Source organism: Siphateles boraxobius, unplaced genomic scaffold (genome assembly GCF_051911475.1).
Source record: "Siphateles boraxobius isolate OS27281-9 unplaced genomic scaffold, OSU_SipBor_1 12, whole genome shotgun sequence".
NCBI classification, from domain to species: Eukaryota; Metazoa; Chordata; class Actinopteri; order Cypriniformes; family Leuciscidae; genus Siphateles; species Siphateles boraxobius.
The window spans coordinates 24,059,090-24,080,062 of record NW_027508722.1 but is presented as its reverse complement, the minus strand read 5'-3'; the positions used below and the strand labels follow the sequence as shown (position 1 = coordinate 24,080,062).

The 20,973-nt window shown below is 38.7% G+C and overlaps 2 protein-coding genes and 1 long non-coding RNA gene across 8 annotated transcripts in view; 1 reads left to right on the top strand and 2 right to left on the bottom strand.

The window, feature by feature from the left end:
• The window catches only part of abcb4 (ATP-binding cassette, sub-family B (MDR/TAP), member 4), a 25,477-nt gene extending 16,726 nt beyond the window's left edge, over positions 1-8,751 (top strand). For 3 of the 4 annotated variants that reach the window (XM_077213926.1, XM_077213935.1, XM_077213941.1), the window contains exons 26-28: positions 1,154-1,360; positions 2,351-2,497; positions 2,724-4,087. In XM_077213926.1, coding sequence (XP_077070041.1) covers positions 1,154-1,360; positions 2,351-2,497; positions 2,724-2,921 — 552 coding nt within the window. In that variant the 3' untranslated portion in view covers positions 2,922-4,087. Of the gene's footprint in view, positions 1-1,153; positions 1,361-2,350; positions 2,498-2,723; positions 4,088-8,334 lie in introns of those variants that run through there. The other variant, XM_077213931.1, reaches the window with a different exon arrangement.
• LOC143722691 (uncharacterized) lies at positions 2,309-2,821 on the bottom strand. The gene is made up of 2 exons (XR_013196972.1): positions 2,691-2,821; positions 2,309-2,483 (listed from the first exon to the last, which is right to left on the bottom strand). It is a non-coding gene; the product is annotated as an uncharacterized LOC143722691 (long non-coding RNA).
• Positions 4,805-20,973, bottom strand: crot (carnitine O-octanoyltransferase). Of its 3 annotated transcripts, none has more exons than XM_077214101.1 (18): positions 20,287-20,351; positions 20,137-20,183; positions 19,713-19,850; positions 18,680-18,804; positions 18,363-18,544; positions 18,083-18,207; positions 17,886-17,994; positions 10,238-10,331; positions 9,986-10,111; positions 9,794-9,895; positions 9,028-9,111; positions 8,840-8,947; positions 8,555-8,685; positions 8,344-8,467; positions 6,988-7,066; positions 6,804-6,897; positions 6,606-6,725; positions 4,805-6,448 (listed from the first exon to the last, which is right to left on the bottom strand). In XM_077214101.1, the coding sequence occupies exons 3-18, from the start codon at positions 19,825-19,827 to the stop codon at positions 6,328-6,330; spliced, it is 1,839 nt and encodes a 612-aa protein (XP_077070216.1). In that variant the 5' UTR covers positions 19,828-19,850; positions 20,137-20,183; positions 20,287-20,351; the 3' UTR covers positions 4,805-6,327. The 3 variants fall into 3 exon arrangements, with proteins under 3 accessions (XP_077070216.1, XP_077070228.1, XP_077070208.1); XM_077214113.1 differs by having other exon boundaries at positions 20,272-20,293; XM_077214093.1 differs by having other exon boundaries at positions 20,137-20,973.

Genomic DNA, 20,973 nt, shown 5'->3' with positions numbered 1-20,973 from the left:
TAACGTCGACTTCTCTGATTGGATCCCACTTCAGAAAAAAAACTTCAACATGTTTTTATTATTATTTTAACAATTTCGAAAACACAATTGCAGATTTTAAATGAACACATAAATGTAGCCTATACATTATACATGTATACATTACATGTATGCAAAAGTATTATTATTTTTTTTAAATTGTGTGGAGTTAGTTGTGCGCAGCCGCAGTTTATTGCATTAATCAATAATTGAGTTAATCGCGCGTCTTTTTGATTAGCCTAGCTGTCAGAAACTGAGTGAAAATGAGAAGAAACAGGCCTATTCAATCCTCCCTGGATGTTTTTTTAGCTTAGAAATTAAATAATAGCAATCAGGAGAAAGGTAGAAGCAATAAAAAAGATGAGCACTGTAGTGTAGCTGTCAGCAAAACGTTATACCACTTATGCAATAAAAAGAGTTTTATCGGAGAGAGTTTATGGATGAGGCTGCGCTCACATATAGCGCCTAAAAACGCGTAGAAAACGCTAGGCGCGCCGCGTTCTCCGTTTTCCAAAGCGCTATACGGCGGTAATGCTGCGGAGGCGTCTGTCGTTGCTTAGCAACCATCAGCTGCGCTCTCTGTTACAGCATAGAAAACGCTTGCGGCATTCTGAAAAGTTGAGTTTTTTTTTATCGATTTGGCGCGGATGCGCTTGGAAAAAACGAGCGCGTCGCAAAAATATCTGTTGGGTATTTTGAGCTAAAACTTCACATACACACTCTGGGGACATCAGAGACTTATTTTACATCTTGTGAAAAAGGGCATAATAGGTCCCCTTTAATTATTAGTGTAAAAGTGTACTACATAATAGTGTAATTCTGTACATAATAGTGCATCGTGCATTTTGTTTGGTAAAATGTGAGGTATAGACTATCGTTTGGTAATGTTGTTGTTCTACATGCCCAGAGGGGAATGCCATTCTCTAGGCTGTTGTGAAACGCCGCCACTGACCACACTGCATTTTTATCATAAATGTGAACATTTGACCATTAAGTCAAAAAGCATGATGAATTGTACCAAATCCAATGATATAATCTAGTCTAAAAAAATATATAACTAGTGTTGAGATGTATTATACCAGTAATAAAACATATTTATTTGCCCAAACTAATTACGGTTACCCTTTGTTAACAGATGCTGGATGAAAATGACACTAAGCAGCTGAACATCCACTGGCTGCGCTCTCAAATTGGCATTGTTTCCCAGGAGCCTGTGCTGTTTGACTGCAGCCTGGCAGAGAACATTGCATACGGAGACAACAACAGAAAAGTCAGCCACGAGGAGATCGTACAGGCCGCTAAAGCTGCTAACATACACTCCTTCATAGAGGGGCTGCCACAGGTACAAAAAACACACAGAAGTCACTCTCATATACACTTCCCTTCAAACATTTGGGGTTAGTACACTTTTTTTTTCTTTTAAAATAAATTTATATTTTTATTCAGCAAGGATGCATAAAATTGATAAAAAGTAATATATATATATATATATATATATATGGATGGATGGATTCCACAAAAGTAGCAAATTTTAGCAAATGAAATCTGGCCCAGTTGAGGCCTACATCTCCCACATTCTTCTGGCCCACATACCACATGGAATGACGGCGATGACTCAACCTGAGTGTGTATGGCAATAGCATACATATCCGGGCCTCATCTGGGCCATCTTTGGCACATATGTCTCAGTTCTGGCAGCAGCAAAGTTCATTAGGGCCATATTTGGCCCACACACGTCAAGCCGTTTTTTTCGGAGTTGTGGCTTGCTGTTTGTTCAAATGAACTTTGCAGCTGCCAGAACTGAACCATATGTGCCATAGTTGGCCCAGATGAGGCCCGGATATGTATGCTATCTGATAATACTGAAAATTCAGCTTTGCCATCGCAGGAATTAGGTTTTGAAATATATTAAAATAGAAAAAGTTATTTATTGTAGTAATATTTCACAATATAATTTTTTCTGTATTTTTGATAAAATAAATGAATAAAATATTTAAAAATGATGCAGATCCCAAACTTTTGAACAATTAGCTGTTTCCATCCACCTATTTTTATGCAAATTATGGGATATAAAAACCGCTGGATTAAAACGGCAAGATGTGCATTTTTAAATCCACAAAAAAAACTTTTTTTATCCTATAAGACTCAATGGAAACACATTTACCGAATAAATCCCTCGATGCAGATATCAGATATTGGAAATGCAATAAACTCTCTAAATGTTCTAATCTTACAACCAACAAACTTTTAATTTAAACATTTAAATGACTGTCTACAGTCATAAACTAGATCTTATTGCGTGAATTTTGTATTTATTTGTTTTTGGTTGCAGAAATACCAGACGCAGGCAGGTGACAAGGGTGCACAGTTGTCGGGAGGGCAGAAGCAGCGTATTGCTATAGCGAGGGCCATCCTCTGCAACCCCAAACTCTTGCTGCTGGATGAAGCCACATCTGCTCTGGACACTGAGAGTGAGATGGTACGTTCACAGTTCATTCTTTAGAGTGTTATATATCGCTATGGTTATAACCATAAATAACTATCATGAGTTTGAGAATTTAATGGACTTTGGTCACCTGTTCATACAGACAGTATGCAATCGGTTCCTGTATTTACAGGAAAATTGAGATTCACACCTGCTTGAAAATAGTGAAGATAATGTTCTTGCTTACTTCCCTTTGTGTCCCTCTCTGTCCTGTGAGTAGATAGTGCAGGATGCTCTGGATAAGGCGCGTGAGGGTCGTACATGCATCATTGTAGCCCACCGGCTGTCCACCATCCAGAACGCAGACCGTATAGCTGTCCTTCAAAATGGGGTTGTGGTGGAGCAGGGGACACACCAGCAGCTCCTCCACCAGCAGGGGGCGTACTACAGCCTCGTCACCTCTCAGATGGGTCACTGATGGGCAAGAGCAGAGGTTTAACACACAAAACTTCACAGATTAAAAAAAAAAGTCACTATTCACAATTTTTAATATTCAAAAGGCCAATTAAATTGATTCAGAAGCGCAAGTTAAAGAATGAGAGGGACAGAAAATAAATTGAGAACGAAAGAAAGAAAGAGGTTGGTATCAAATTGAGAGGGGTAGACAAAATAAGAGGGAGTACATAAGAAAATAAAATGTACAAGATGAATGTGAACAGATTCAGAACTACAGATTTAGAGAGAAGAAGAATTCAGGACTTTTCCTTTTTCTTCCTTGCCTGCAAATCTCTGCAGTGGAGGCGTCACTCCAACTCCTTAAAACATTCATTTCGCTTCTCACATCAGTCGGCACTCAGGCGCACAGGCTACGTTTTTACATCAAACAATACAGCACATACAAAAAAAGCCACACATACACACACAACGTGCGAACCATGAACACACACGGGTCATTCAGTACATGAAAACATGTAGGGTCAGTACATGCAACTCTGCTGGAGCCGAAAAGGCAGATTCAAGAAAACATTCCTTATAATCACTCTCCTGTGGTTGCAGGCCTGTATTTGATTTGTTAGGTTAATTTAAGTGGCATTTCAATACACTACAGGAAGCCAGGGAAAAAAATAAGGATGTGGTTTTGTGTAACTGTCAGTGCCTTGTCATGTTGAACTTTTTCGGTTTTAGGCCATAACATTTATCCAGCTCAGCACTTTCTTGTTGCTGATTTAATTGTATTAAACAAAAAAAATGTATTAACCCTAGCAAGCACTACCATCCTCTCATTTACTAGTCACACACACTGTATGCAGTTTATGCACAAAAACCTGTTGAGGGCAGAACATTTAAAACTTGATTGTTTTTACATAATGATGTACAGTAACTTATATACAGTACATAACATAAGTCAAATGTATTTTCAAAAACAATGCCTTGATTTCTCATTAGTGAAGACAGCTGTTGTTCTTCGTGTGACAGGATGACCAAAGAGTTTCTGTTTTGAACATTGATTGCCTTATAGATTTCTGTGTTGTGCCGTAATATTTATCAGACTAACATAAGACTGTTTTATTTTGTCCTGTTATGGCATTGTTTTCCTTGCGCATATGTAAAAAAAATGTGAATAAAGTTGTCATTTTTCATTAATCTCATTAGTTCATATTCTACGTTGAGACTCATAAAAATTGACGTAGACTTTAATTCTAAATTTCAGTTAGTTTTTTTTATTGCGCATCGAGGGATTTATTCGGTAAATGTGTTTCCATCGTAGTTTGTGTATGTCTTCTTATAGGATAAAAAAAAGTTTTATATATATATTTTTATGTTGTTGTAAATGACAATGAAACAAGTAGTGACAGATCTTTTCTTCTGCACATTTCTGTGTTTCTTCTGTATCTTTTATACATCACGAGAGAATACATCAAATGTCGCTTCACTAGATCACTGTTACTGTTTGATTACAAGGTTACAAGGACCTTTATTACAAGGTAAAAAAAGTTTAAAATATGGAACACATGTATGAATTGTTCACACAATAAGAACAAAACATGCTTTTAGAAACAGTTACAGTGAATAATCACGTCATGCTAAGTTGTATAAATGTTTACAAAGATAAATCACATTCACCACTGGTTTAATGCCATAGTGAAAGGATTCCGTATGCCAAGCTAGATTTTTATAATTTAGGGTTTAATAATTCAATGTCTTTCCATAAAATTAAAATTCTTCACCAAGACACTGGTTTAAAGATTTGCTGCATACAAATATGAAGCAAAGTTCACAGCTGGAGTCAATAACCCGCCAGAAAACAATGTGCTTTCACACCGAGACTCTTAGGAAATGAGGACTAAAAGACTATCATAATTATTTACACAAAATAACTTTATGCAAGCAATTAGAGGGCTGTAATCACTACAATTGAAACTGTAAAATATTTACAACCAATCAATGCACATATCAGAGACGTCAGTCTCAAGAATGCGAGAATTGAAAACAACCAGGCATTTATTAAAGCCATGAGTGATAGATAGTTTGGTCAACTAAAATTCATACACAAATACAGATTTTCAAACATTGTGAATACTTAATCAGTGGTAATGTATGCAAAATCTTTGTATGTAATTGAGTATGCAAGGAGTGACAAGCCAACGCTGTGTTCTTGGAAAACTTGTGGACAATTCACATTCAAATTTACATGCATGCATGACAAAATTTGTAATTCAAATAACAAGTGGAAAAGGTTTAGGTGGAAAGGAAAAAGCCTGTAATATCTGAACCAACTGAAATGACAACTTTCAGGAACATTTATTCAATGTTCCTAATCAAATCTACAATTTTTAAGAAATGATGAAACATTTTTACATCAGCATGTATATCTTCAATATGAAAACTTTCATATATATCTAATTAGCCTTGAAATTTGAAAAGCCACACGATAGTTAAGAAAATCTTAAAATTAAGAAATGTAAAGAGGAATTATATGTCTGCATTATATTTGTGCTGTTGCATTGATTGTGCACTAAAAATATGAAATCAACCTGTATATCTATTGTGCATGTACGAGGTGAATGCGAGGTCAGGATCAAGTTCCACACCTGAGGGCTGTTTATTGCCTATGAGTCACTAGAGAATAAATATCAGCTTAAAAATCAAACTGCGTTGTGTTAAAGTCTCTAAATAGTGGACTTAAAGGGATAGTTCACCCAAAAATTTTAATTCTGTCATTGTTTACTCTTAATTTACCCTCAAGTTGTTTCAAACCTGTATGAGTTTCTTGACTTCCATAGTATGGGAAAAATACTATGGCTACATGTCAGCTATTTGATTAACAGCATTCTTCAATATATATTTTTTTTGTGTTCAACAAATGGAAGGGAACAACTTGAGGGTGAGTAAATTATGACAGGATATTCATTTTTGGGTGAACTATCCCTTTAAGATGCATTAGCATCCTGTGACATTCTACAGTTTCACAGGTCGAAAATTAACAGGAAGTAATACTGCTAATGTAGCATAAACGTAGTTCGAAATCATGCAGCACCTCAGAGGAGGATTTCCTGATTTAAGTAATTCAGAGATGACTAACCAAAGGCACGTCAGAGTTTAAAGCACCTGCTGTACTTAAACTATTCCAGGTTATTTCTGAAAATCAACATCTTAATGTCTAGTAACTTCCTGGAATAAAGATCACATTTGTTTTCGAGTCTGTACAGTATAAATTCTGAATATGACCGAAAAAAGGAAGCATTTGAAAACCCTTTACATTTAGATTACTCTCAAGGGAAAGTTATGCCTGAGATCATCTCAGTCCTGCAGAGCTTTGCTTCCTGTCCAGTGGCATAACTAAAGAACGTGAGGTTAGACTACACTTCCCAGAATGCCCTACTTTACAGTTGGGACAAAGTAGTGATGTGCATGATGTCATGGAAAGAGGTGCAGAGGTTCTGAAACAGGGTTTCAGCATCTGTCTCTGGACTAGACTTCCAAGCGGTGCAGGATGCAACAATTCTACAATAGGATGAGAAGCATAAGGAATTTAATTAAAACTATAATATGATCCAAAAAAAAACATTTATACAATATAATAATAATACAATTTCTTAATAGAAATGATAATATATTAAATAATAAATAAATAAAATTACAATAACTGATATGAACCGACCTGTCATCACGGATGCGGTAGAAAAACCCATAACCGTGGGGAACCATGGGTGCAACCGCTCCCAGTACAGTAGTATAGCCCACTAGACTAGTAGAAAGCACAAAACTCCCCCCTCCTCCACTGTAAAACAGAGAATTTTACATTATACTGCAATAGAAATAAATCAATACACTGAAAATGAAGAGTGTTGGGCCAGACCTTTTAGAATAGAGTGGATCTGAGTAGAGTTCAGGCACAGGAAGACCCTCCTCTTTAGCAATCAGGTACAAGCCCAGGAGGTGTCTGTCAAAGCCTGAAATGTGCAAAGATTATTCAAACATTTATCCCACATATATATTATCTATGACCCAATGTAAATATTATCACACTGACACACACAAACCTTTTCCATCCTGTGCCTCTCCCATCAGTTTGTTGTGTTTGCTGAAGGCTGCATTTAAAGCTTGTCTTTTCTCTTCAGTCTGCGTTAAAAGACCACAAAAATTCATCAAAACAAATTGAAAGGATTTAAGATGTCTAGAATTCAGTGGTTCTCATTCAAGGGGCCGGGGCCCACTAGGGAGCCTCAGCAAACTTCCAAGGGGGTAAATGATTTTAAATAAGCTGAAAATGTGTTCACCCCCTCAACAAATACATTTTACACAAGGGCCAATGTTCCCAGTCTCTGAAAACCAGGATATATGAGGTATCCTTATTCTAAAAGTATGATTTCTAGACCTGAAAAAGTCATGTAAATTGATCAAATCTCAAAACGACATTGGAATTTTTTAAAAATATAAATTTTTCTACTTAAGCAAAGTATTAAAATTTATGTAGGAAAAAATCGGGTAGAAATTTTGATATTTTTTTTTTCATTTTAAAAAATCCTTATCCAATAAATCATGAGGTGAAACTTTATTTCGATGGTCCACTTTAGACATTCTACTAAATATACATTACTCTACTACGACATGTCAACTAACTCTCATTAGAGTATCAGTAGACAGAAGTAGACTGTTAGGTTAGGGTTCATTTTTGTACAACAAGTTGACGTATTTGCAAAGTCACTTATAGTCAGTAGAATGTCTGTTGGCCGAGCATCAAAATAAAGTGGTAGCAGATATTAAGCAAACAGTCTACTAATACTCTAATGACAGTTAGTTGACATGTAGTTGTGAAGTTACTTATAGTTAATAGAATTTCTAAAGTGGATTATCGAAATAAAGTGTTACCCATCATGAATGACTGAAAGAGTTTTATTGGTTACAGGTAATTTATTGGAGAAGAGTGTGGTTCCTGAAGAATATTCAGGTTTTAAAACTTCTCGAATTCTGAAACTTTTTATTTTAATTATTATGTTTTTAATCTATGAATTACATCATAGTTTCTGTAAATGAAAAAAAAAATACAGCAAATATACTAGAGGAAACCTATATACACAGTTAACCCCTAAAATGACATTTCTAATGTTATCCCAAACCTATATGACTTTCTTTCCTCTGTGAAACATAAAAGGAGAAATTTAGCAAAATGTCTGAGCTGCTCATTTCCAAACAATTAAATTGAAAGATGATGAGGGCTGTCAAGCTTAAAAAAAACGTATTTGTTTTTCTGATATTTTTATAGCGTCTCTTTACTTTCGCTGTAAGGAAAAAGATGGGTCATACAGGTTTGGAACAACATGAGGATGAGTAAACGATGGCCGAATTTTCATTTTGGGCTGAACTAACACTGTATTTCTTTCACACAGAGCACTCACAGTGGCTGTAGGGTTCAACATGGTTCTGCACCAGTGCTGGGCCTCCACAGTGCAGGGCCTCATGGTTTCCGTGCGGCCATGGAAGAAACGGCGTGTGGTTGCCGTCTCATAACAACTACCAGGCCTGAGAGTTACAGAGAGAAAGATGCCAAACTTAGCAAGGACTGGACCGTCTCGATTATTCGGTCACGTAGTAATCTAACACACTTACTTTCCGTGTAGCCTGTAATATGCTAACTGAAGAGCCAACTGTACAAATGTGTCAGGGTGAAGCTTCCTCTTCTTAATGGCTGCTTTTCCAAAGGAGGTAAAAGCGTAACTGACAAGCTGAAGGTCTTCACACTGTTGATACAGGCACATTGAAATGAGCGTTTCATGATGTTTAATAAAAACTGTACATTTTGTTTGCATCAATGCATTATGTGATTGTATAACAATGATTGGTTAATAGTGTGTAGAAGTCAATGAGTGTACCGTGTGTGTGTGTGTTCCTTACACTTTTGCTGTACTGTTCTTTAGCCAAGGCGATGTCTCTCCTCACCCGTTCATCCACGGTGAAAATGAGTTCCTCTGGCACAGGCATCTCACGCACAACATCTGAACCCTGGGAGTCATTTGATGACTTCAACATGACAGTCATGCACATAAAATGATATACACAAATATACCTAAAAGTGATCCTACCTTCCATACTCCACCACAGGCCCTCAGTTTTTGATCTACGTAGTATCCATTAGACACCAAAACCATGGCATCATATGGCGCATGCTTTATACAAACAAAATGATGACAAAAATATTTGATTAGTATTCAAATTATGTATTTATATCATTGACATGTGATAAACATAGACTGCAATAATCTGATTACTTGTAACATTAAGGTTTTATTCCGACAAAAAAATATTAGAAAAGTATGCGTTTTCTGATCATATTAATAAAAAAACACCACTTTTTAGAGTCAGCAAGATTTTTTATATGATTTTCTCTTATGCTCAGCAAGACTGCCTTAATTTGATTAAAAAAAAACAGTAATATAATGAATATTATTTCAATTTAAAATAAAAGTTTTCTATTTTAATATATTTTAAAATGGAATTTATTCATTTAATGGTAAAGCTGATTTTTCAGGATCATTACTCCAGTCTTCAGTTTCACATGATCCTGCAGAAATCATTCTAATATGCTGATGGTGCTCAAGAAACATTATTATTATTATTATTATTATATAATTAGCTGCTTTATATATCCGAGTCAGTATTCTTTGATCAAAAGAACAGCATTTATTTTAAATAGACACTTTCCCTCAATTTAATGCATCCTTGCTAAATAAAATAATTATTTTCTCTAAAAAAAAAATAATCTTACTGATCCAAAACTTTTGAACAATAGTGTATGTAAAAATATACATAAACTATAAAAATGCTGCCATAATCAATGATTGTATTTACATCACAGTTAGAAGCAAAGGTCCCATTAGAGAAGCAGATCAGATTGTAAGATTTATCACCCCAGCGGATCGTCGGGTCACCAGTTAATGCCAGCCGGGTCAACTATCATAAAAGAGAGAGAGAGAACTCATAATTCCATACCTGGAACAAATACAAAATCTGAGTGACATTTATGTATGTATTGTGCTCAACCTGTGTGTAGTTTTCAGGGGTGCCATAGGGCTTGGTATCATCTAGTGCCAGCACAAATAAAGAACTCTGAATGGTTTCTAGTATGGTCTTATTCACAGGATCAATGGAGATCAGATACTCCCGAGCCTGAAGAGACAGACGAGGGAAATAATGATAAGCCTGGAATATACTTGTAGATTTCAGCAGAGATTTAGAAACTGTCAGGTGTAGTTCATTTGTCTACTGTACTGTGATTGGTTCTGGTGGCTTTACCTTTGCCCAGCGCGTCCGTTCCTCAGTGGTGAGAGCGCTCACTCCGTCCCCCTCAGGCTCTCCATCACAGCATTCTTTAATGTAAGTGAGGTGCCTACATGTGGCATAGAACACTACTTTACTATTTCAGCAGTTTCAAGTATGCTTACTGTGTAAAATACGAAGGGCAACCTACTAAACTGTCGTTCAAAAGTTTGGGAACGGTAAGGTTGTATAATGTTTTTGCTCACCAACAGAACAGAACAGTCTCTTGCATAAGTAGCAACACCATGCCAGACGCACCACACTCTAAAGGTGATGATACACAATGCAACTTTTTGAGCAATGTTGCTGGGCAATCTTGCAGAGCGATTGTTGCTTGGGCACTTTCCCATTGAAAATGGGCAATACATTTCTATCTGGATAATTTAGATCGGTCGTGGGCCCTGTGTCTCATCTGGTTGTCCGTTGACGGCAACACTGCCCAAAAAGTTGCCCTTTGTATCATCACCTTTACAGTCTCCTCATCACCCTCTGTTCCCCTTCTTCTCTCCCTCACCTAAAACTCACTCAAAGTCAATGCAATGTTACAATAGGTAACTATACATTGTGTGGTATCATTTGAAATGTCTCAGTGAGACTGGTACAAAGATCTACTAAAAAGGCAGTAAAGTTTTTAAGATTTTAGAGATATCTTGCTTACAGAGGAGGCTGGGTCTTTCATGCAAATGACTTTCTGTCCTCAAAAGGTGTAAACTCTGGAGATTTGATTATTGCAAATTCCCATTGTTAGCTGACGTCTCAATCTGAAGAAGATTTCTGTCTTGGTCTGGTATTTAAGGAGATGTTGCAGGAGGCTCAGGTGATTTGTAGTCAGATCAGCCCGTAATGCTGAATGTCCTCAGAAACTCAGCATCATGTATTTTTTCTAATTTCAGGTATGCATCTTTTACTCTTCATTCCAGAGCATTTGATGTTTTGTATTGATTATCTTTGAATTGATTATTTAATTGGCATGATACATTTACCTGACTAATAATAAATTGTTACATTTGAATTTATTCTGACTTACTCTGAAATTATTTTCTCAAGTAGATTAAGTGAAGGCTAATGTTACCGCAAATCTGCGTCAGTTTAGCAATGGACTAAAGTCCAGTTCTGAATGGAGCATAGGGCACACCAACTCTGATTTCAGAGCTCCGGCTAATACTTGGCACTATTTCAAGTGTACTTAGTCTTACCTCTGTTTAATGTAATGATACTCTAGCTAAGTGTACGTGGGAGACCATGGCATGTCCAAAGCAAAGCTACTATCAGAGAAGTAATATTGATCAGTTAATATCTGTAGTAGTGGTCAAGACCTCTGACTAGAGATGGTGTTGCTTTAATTCAAGTGTATACAGATCTATGGGGACTAAATATAGTAGAGTAAGCGTAAATGTGACCATCTAAGGTATGAGTCAACAACTTCTGTCTAGTGACCAAAACTGACGAGTTTGTGATTGAGAGTCCCGCATTAAACAGTCGGCGCGAGGCTCTCTGTGCAACATAGATTCCTAATGAACTGGTAAAATATAAAGTAGAGTTAAATAGAATAATCAAATGTCTATACAAAGTATCATATAAATGACTAATAATCACGTGGCATTCCAACCTAAATTCGAGGCCATGATAAAATAGAGTCAGATAAACGTAAATTGGAATTAAACTACTTTTCTTGAAAACTTGAAAGGTCTGCATATTAACGCACCAGTGGGGCTTGACAGCCATAGTCAAACGGGTTGGCACATATGGTTGGGTTGCGGAGATATTTGGAGATTGTGGTTAGGTCTCAGCAGCAACTGTTGGTTTATTTGTATAGGTTGTATAGTATTTACAGTCATTACGTTCCTGTGTATATTGCGTGAATGACGGGTGGTTGGGCAGATATTGTGTTTTGTGGTAGTTGGTATGCCACACGGAACCGTTGCCACTGAAACTGCATATTAATGCACCAGTGGGGCTCGACAGCCTTAGTCAAACGGGTTGGCGCGTATGGTTGGGTTGCGGAGAGATTGTGAGATTGTGGTTAGGTCTCAGAAGCAAGAGGAAAGTAGAGGTCAGTAAGCTAGGCTGAGTTGAGTGGGGGACGGAGGGGGGTGACTCTGGGACGCCTGTCACTGTCGAGCCCTCGGTCACTGTCGAGCCCTCTTGAGGTGTCGTGGGCTAGTCGACACAACACTGAGGACGGAAGGTGCCCACTTGAAGACCCTAGAGATGTTCCCTACTCAGCTCAATCCAGAGGGTTGTTATGGGGGGACCGCACTGTGGTTGCAGCCGTTGTGTGTGCTGACGCGCAATACACTGTATTAACACCAGACAGAAGATTCACGTCACCAGATGGAAAGAAGCGTAAATGGATGGAGAAGCATAGGTTACTGTAAAGCTACGTCTTATTTGGTGATTAACTTGGCGAAAGCCGAGTACAAATCAGCATGAAGTTTTAACATCTACTCTCGTGTAATGGAAATCATGAAGATCTGGATACGTCCAGTGACTGCGGTGAATAGTGCTGCTGGCAACAAGGGAAAGACCTTGTGACAGCCTGGAGAGACAGCTGACAGGAGGAAAGAGACCCCAGTGGGGCTGGTAAGGGTTAGCTACCCTTGTCGGCAGTATCCAGCTCTGTGTTTACAGGATGCTGGAGACACCCGCCCATGGCTTCAGAAAAATTTGAGGAAAATACCCCTAGAGTCTGCGAGAGCAGGGGCGGAAGATGACTCAATGGTGGACAACATGGTTAACGACTTTGGAATGGAAACGGATATGAGTATAGAGAGTACTTCACAAAAGAGTAATTCAGGTTCTGCAGTTAGCAAAGCCATTGAACTCCAAGCTTGCGTCTGTGGCTGGAGCAAGGCGACAACGGTCAGGGGTTTGAAGATTCATCAAGGGAAAATGAAATGCTTGAGGGAGAAGGGACAAGGGCCTCGCATTGATCAGTACTTCTTAAGAAGTCAGTCAAGTCAGTCGAATGAAATCCAGCGACAGGAAGCAAACCACGGTTCGCAGGATATCAGCACCCCTGTCATAGAGGAGAGGAGGGTTTGCACAGTTAGTGATGAACACATTGATTCTCGTGAACCCGGTCAGACTAACCAGCATAAGAGAGAAAAGAACCTCAATGGGCATAGGCCTGGAGTTAGATGGCCAAGAGCTTGTGAGAAAACTGCATGGGACACGGTAAACACAGATCTATGCTTTGCATTAGAAAGATTAACTGGTACAGTTGAAAAGAAGCTGGATAAATTTGGGGAGATCATTTACGCATATGGAAGTGAGAGGTTTGGTGTGGAAAAAAGGAAGGAAAAAGTACAAACTACTCCTGGATTGTCTAGACGGCAGCAGAAAATTGAAGGGGTTAGTTAGAGAAAGGACACAGCTGAGGAAGCAATGGAAAAGAGCGGAACAAAGTCAGAAGGAGGGACTCAATCTCTTACAAAGGGCCATAAAAGATAAGCTTGCAACATTACGCAGAGCTGAGCGCCTACAGAAACGCTACAAAAAGAAGGAGCGTGCGAGGGCTAATTTCTATAAAGATCCATTCAAATTCGCAAAGAAGTTATTCACCAGTGAGAAGAATGGCACTTTAAAAGCATCTAGGGTTGAGCTAGAGAGATATTTGGAGGAAACACATACAGATGCAAAAAGGCATAAGCCTATGTCTATTCCGTCAGACATCCCACCTGTCAATCCACCAGAATACCAAATGGAGGTCTGTGCAACTAAGTGGAAAGAGATAGAGCAGGTTGTGAGAAAGGCAAGGGCTTCATCATCTCCAGGGCCTAATGGAGTTCCGTACAGAGTGTACAAGAGTGCTTCAGGAGTTCTACGAATTCTGTGGAAATTGATAAAAGTGGCTTGGGAAAAGCAGGTTGTACCTAGAGCATGGCGCAGAGCAGGGGGAGTCTTTATACCCAAAGAAAAAGATGCTACAAGCATCAGTCAGTTTCGCCCTATTTCACTATTAAACGTCGAAGGCAAGATTTTCTTCAGCATTATTGCTAAGAGATTGTCAACCTACCTATTAAAGAATGGCTTCATTGACACTTCAGTTCAAAAAGCGGGCATTCCAGGATTCTCAGGATGCTTAGAACACATCAGTGTTATCTGGCAACGAATTCAATCAGCTAAAAAAGAGAGGAAGGAGCTCCACGTGACATTCCTGGATTTGGCTAATGCATATGGTTCAGTGCCACATGAGCTTCTTTGGGCATCATTTGATTTTTTCAGGGTACCGATGTCGATAACAAATTTAGTGAAAGCCTATTTTGGAGATTTGAAATTTAGTTTCTCAACTCCAGAATTCAGCACTACATGGCAATGCTTAGAGGTTGGAATAATGGCAGGATGCACCATTTCTCCACTGCTTTTACCATGGCAATGGAAGTAATCATTAGGGCATCAAAATGGGTAGTAGGAGGAGAGCGCTTGGCTTCTGGGATGCGACTACCACCAATCAGAGCATACATGGATGACATGACAACCATGACTACAACGGTAGCCTGCACTAACCGGTTATTGGGGAAGTTAACAGATAATATTGAGTGGGCACGAATGCAATTTAAGCCCTCTAAATCAAGGAGCATCTCAATAATTAAAGGCAAGGTAGTAGATAAAACATTCTTCATTAATGGTGAGGCAATACCAACAGTTTCTCAGAAGCCAGTGAAGAGTCTAGGGAGATGGTACGATGGGGAACTAAAGGACACAGTTCGAGTGGGAGAAGTTAGACGACAAGCAGTGGAAGGGTTGAAGAGCATAAACAGCTGTGCTCTACCAGGCAAACTGAAACTCTGGTGCTTTCAGTTTGGTCTACTGCCAAGGTTGCTGTGGCCACTGACTGTGTACAAGGTTTCTTTGACAACAGTGGATAAGCTGGAAGCGTTAATAAGTTCATACATCAGGAAATGGTTGGGAGTTCAACGCTGCCTCAGCAGAGTGGGACTTTATAGTAAAGGAGTATTGCAGCTGCCAGTCTCTGCTTTAACCGAGGAGTTTAAGTGTGCCGAGGTCAGACTGGAAATGACTTTAGCAGAGTCACGCGACAAATGTGTAAGGGAGGCAGCCCCTGTGGTAAAAACTGGTAGAAAGTGGTCAGCAAAGAAATCTGTAGTAGAGGCAAAGGCTGACCTTCAAATTGGGGATATCGTGGGACAGGTACAGCATGGAAGAGGGGGTTTTGGGCTCAGTTTAGCTCCTCCTAAATGGCACAAGGCAGGCCCAGCCCAAAGGAGGAAGCTGGTAGTCAACGAGGTGCGAAAGCAGGAGGAGAGGATGAGATGTATAAAGGCCATTTCCCAAGCCAAGCAGGGAGAGTGGATGAGATGGGAGAGTGTGGAACAATGCAAAATGGGCTGGCAAGACCTTTGGTCAATGGAAGAGAGTAGGATCAGTTTCCTTATTAGGTCAACATATGATGTTCTCCCATCACCGCAGAACCTAAACCTCTGGGTAGGAGAGGATCCCTCTTGTCCTTTGTGTTCATCACCTGCCACATTAAGGCACATTTTGACAGGATGTAGGGTGGCTCTTAGCCAGGGTCGGTTTACTTGGCGCCATGACCAAGTATTGCGATGTTTGGCTTTAGCATTGGAAGGCAAGCGTAGTATGACCAATAAATTGCCGCCTGTTCTAGCAAAACATTACACGCAGAAGACAATATTCCTCCGCCCAGGCGACCACCACCAAGAAAAGGTGCTAACACCAATTCTCGCCCAGGACAACTGGAAGCTGCTAGGGACTGGAAGATGGTTGATCTTGATCAACGGCTTATTTTTCCACCTGAGATTGCCACCAGTAACCTACGACCAGATATTGTTTTGTGGTCTGGATCAGCACGCATTGTTCAACTGATAGAGTTAACAGTGCCATGGGAGGATGCGGTAGATGAGGCATATGAGAGGAAGAAACTGCGGTATGCTCACCTGGCCACTGAAGCAGAACAGCGAGGATGGAGAGTCCAGGTTTATCCAGTGGAAGTGGGTTGTCGAGGTTTTGTGGCACACTCTACAACCCGGTTCCTCAGAGACGTTGGTTTCAGTGGCCAAGAGTTGCGTCGTTCAGTAAAGAACTTATCTGAAGCAGCAGAAAGGAGCAGCAACTGGCTGTGGTTGAGACGGAAAGATTCTAGCTGGCTGTGTACAGGGCGCCATGCTACGGTTTCGTAGAATTCTTGAAAACTTGAAAGGTCTGTTGGTTTATTTGTATAGGTTGTATAGTATTTACAGTCATTACGTTCCTGTGTATATTGCGTGAATGACGGGTGATTGGGCAGATATTGTGTTTTGCGGTAGGTGGTATGCCATACGGAACCATTGCCACTGAAACTGCATATTAACGCACCAGTGGGGCTCGACAGCCTTAGTCAAACCGGTTGGCGTGTATGGTTGGGTTGCGGAGAGATTGTGAGATTGTGGTTAGGTCTCAGCAGCAACTGTTGGTTTATTTGTATAGGTTGTATAGTATTTACAGTCATTACTTTCCTGTGTATATTGCGTGAATGACGGGTGGTTGGGCAGATATTGTGTTTTGTGGTAGGTGGTATGCCATACGGAACCGTTGCCACTGAAACTGCACATTAACGCACCAGTGGGGCTCGACAGCCTTAGTCAAACGGGTTGGCGCGTATGGTTGGGTTGCGGAGAGATTGTGAGATTGTGGTTAGGTCTCAGCAGCAAGAGGGAAGTAGAGGTCAGTAAGCTGGGCTGAGTTGAGTGGGGGACGGAGGGGGGTGACTCTGGGACGCCAGAGTCACTGTCGAGCCCTCTTGAGGTGTCGTGGGCTAGTCGACGAAACACTGAGGACGGAAGGTGCCCACTTGAAGACCCTAGAGATGTTCCCTACTCCGCTCAATCCAGAGGGTTGTTATGGGGGGACCGCACTGTGGTTGCAGCCGTTTTGTGTGCTGACGCGCAATACACTGTATTAACACCAGACAGAAGATTCACGTCACCAGACTGAAAGAAGCGTAAATGGATGGAGAAGCATAGTTTACTGTAAAGCTACGTCTTAGTTGGTGATTATCTTGGCGAAAGCCGAGTACAAATCAGCATGAAGTTTTAACATCTACTCTCGTGTAATGGAAATCATGCCACACTGAAAAGACAGAACGTGCACGAAACCTTCACCCGCTTATCGGAAGCTGTCATTGGACCGATTGGGGGGGCCTTACATTATCTATTGAAAACTGCTTAACATTTTTGTGCAAGCCATGATACATTTTTACAAGGATTCTTTTAAGAATAAAAAGTTCAAAAGAACAGCATTTATTTTAAATAGATATTTGAATAGAATTTGACAAACAGAGGCTACTGCATGATACTAGTTTTTAATATCATTATTTCATCAGACCGCCCAATGTTATATTGAAAATGCAAATTCGGTTGAAAATGCAAAATTCACCATTTTAATTTCCAAAATGTTAAATAAACAGAACTGGCAGAATCTAACACGTGGTCACGTGAAAATAACGTAGTGTACTACTATGTGAAACATTTATCGTAGAATATTGCAGATTGTTTTATTAACTAATTAAAATGTATAAAATGTTTGAAGACATATATTAAGACAGATTCAGTGGGTTGTTTTTCTGTGTAATCAATGATGACTAGGATGCTTGGCTCCATACCTCAACAGCTCTGGAGGGGTGAGGATACGGCCATCACAAAGAGCATCAAATGTGAACACCCTCCCACAACACATCACTATCATGTGAGAAGGGCAGGGTCCTTCGCTCTCTACAACATGCAGAGATCACACATGCAGCATCATGTAACATATGGATGGACACATGTATGCATACAAACAAGCATGCATAAGCCTGACCTGTTTTGAAGAAGTTAAGGATGGTGTCTTTGGTGATGCCAGGCACTTTGCAGGTGCAGAAGAGCATACGGAACTGATCCATGTCAAAGGGTATCGTTCCTGCTTTATGAACAGCCAGCCTCTCTCTGATCAATATCAGCAAATACAAACAAATATCCATATTACTTACATGATGCAGACAAAAACAAGCCATTTCCAATCAGAAATATACAGAGATTAGACACTTTTGAAAATCAATTTCTCCATCAGCTGTTTCTTTGTTACATAAGTGATCACATACGTCCGGATAAGGTCCCAGTACTGGAGGATGAACCACAAATTTAGGCTGGACCTCTCCAGCTGAGTGCCCTCACATAGAGGCCAGCAGTGCTCCAGGTAGGCTGTAGGTCCCCCAAAATTCACATTCAGCTGAGAGGGGATGCGTACCTCTAGATATGCTGTGTCCAGCCACCAGTCCTCGAGCTGAAGAAGAAAAAACACCAGGTTAAAATAAATCTATAAGCTAAACACATGAAAATACACGTCATCGTCATGTATTAGTTATGTAAGTGATTCATTAATGTGGCTCAAACAGAGCAATACAAAAAATGTGTGTACCCAGTTGCGCCTGCTCTTGGCTCTCTGCAGAAGCTTGTGGTGCAGCTGTTGTCCGATACCCTCCTCAAAGTGTTTCACAATGGCCTCTGTGGCTCCAAACTCCTCCTCAGACGCAAAAGGTTTTACTGGAGAAAAAATAATAATATCTAATTTAATTCTGCATTTTTCCAAGGATGTATTTTCCAAAGGAAATGACCAAAAAAGTAAAAAATGATTTTTTTTTGATAAAACTTAAAAGAAAAGTGCATAACATAAACAATTTATTATTTATGTCAATTAATTTTAAATATGTATATTTAATGTTAATGTTTCATCTAATGAAACAATACTTTGAAATCTACAGTTTTATAATGGGAATCAATTTATTTTAGTTCAAAACAGGGCTCTGTGTTTTCTCTGGTCACACATCTGACCAACAATGTGTTCATGTATAAGACAAAATAATCATAATAACACATTCTTTAAATATTACACATACACATTATGGTAGTTTATATAAAAATTATATGTCATTTTTGTTTCCTTTTTAACGGAATTTTGACACAAACCAGTGTTAATTTAGTATTATTTATATACTATTATTTAAATTGTCTTTAAATGTTATGTTTTCGGTTAATCATTTAAGTGTTTAGTAATTTAATTTAATACGGTTTAATGTTTATACGTTTTTAGTTCAAAGCCTTGGTTTCTATATTTCTATAATACATTCTATATTTAGTTTTTAGTAATTTTAGTGCTTTTCATCTAATATTTATATTTGATTTTACACTAGCTTTATTTAAATAAAACTAAATTTAATAGTTTAAAACCAACAACATTAACACAGACATAATTTATTTAAACAGAATTTAAACAGCTCTGGTCATGTCTCCATTAACTATTTAATATGTTAACGTCATGAAATCAGTGCAGTATGCACCTTAAAATACAACTCTTTTAGACCCCTCAAACTCAAAAGTACATTTGGTCACAAACGTAATTACATCTATTAATATCCATCAGATGAGAATGCAGGTGTTGAACGAGCTCTAACCTGCATGCAGGTATTTGTTGAGTGTGTCCTGTAGAGCGGGCACAGGTAGAGGAGGGAGGCTGCTCTGAAACTGAAATGTCCTCTCTGCAGTGGACTCGAACATCTGATTATCCATTATTACTGGACTGATTATTACAACTGCGAATCAAATCAGAGCAATAGTCAGAAATGCTCATTGGCAGCATGCCCAATCATGTCATATTACAAACACGCTTCTGCAAACTCTGTTTGTTTACTCCCCCAATGGGGACGTGCACTTGACGCAGTGACTTTTAATGTATGATACAAAGCAGTAATGCTTGATGCTTAAATCATTGAAATCACTTAAGCAGGCATATAAATAAATAAAATCTTAAATACATATGTGGGTCATGATGAATACGCATAACTTAATGCAAACGGAAACATTATCGAAGTGACTTACCTCAGTAAGTAAGTAAATACTTTATTAATCCAGAAACGGATGTGAATCTGCACGGATAAAACAGAGAGGCTAGATACTTTTCTGAAGAAGCTCGATGTGTTCATTTAATATTAGACCAAGGATCGTTCCCGTTACCTTTGCCCTACTTACCAGACGTGAAGTCAAAAACAATATCAATGACTCAACCAACATGCCCAACCGCCTGAACATATTTCAAAATACAGGTTCTGCAGGAACGTGATGGCGAAGGAATGAATGACAGGTTGTGTACATATTTAGCTAAATAAAAATGTTTTCAGACGTTTTTTAAACATTTTCTACGAACAATAAACGCGAGTGAGTGCACATTAATCATTATTTCAAAAAGTTTTTTCAAGTCATTCATTCCATTTAACGTTATTCAAATAAAATATCGCTAATTTGACCTAAAAAAATCATAATAAAATGTAAAATTAAAATGCTTTGTTTTTAAAATAAAGTTATAATCTCTGGACATGCACCACCAAGAAATTTTTAAATTTAGGTACCAAATTTAATATTAAAATTGTTCATCATATTTTTGTACATGAAAAACTTAAATGATCCAGACAAAAATGTCATTTTACATCACTGATTGAGATATATAAACAACGGTTTGTATATTTTGAGTAAAAAAACAAAAACAAATAAAAACCTTTTACTTGAGAAAAAAAAGACGGATTAGGTAATTCAAATGACAGATACTTATAAGTATTGGTTTGTTGAAAACCCTCCGGTTCGATTCACTCAAGAGTTTTCTGGCATCTTTTCTGGCAATCCTGCTTATTTTCCGATTTGGCAACACTGTACAAAAGGCCT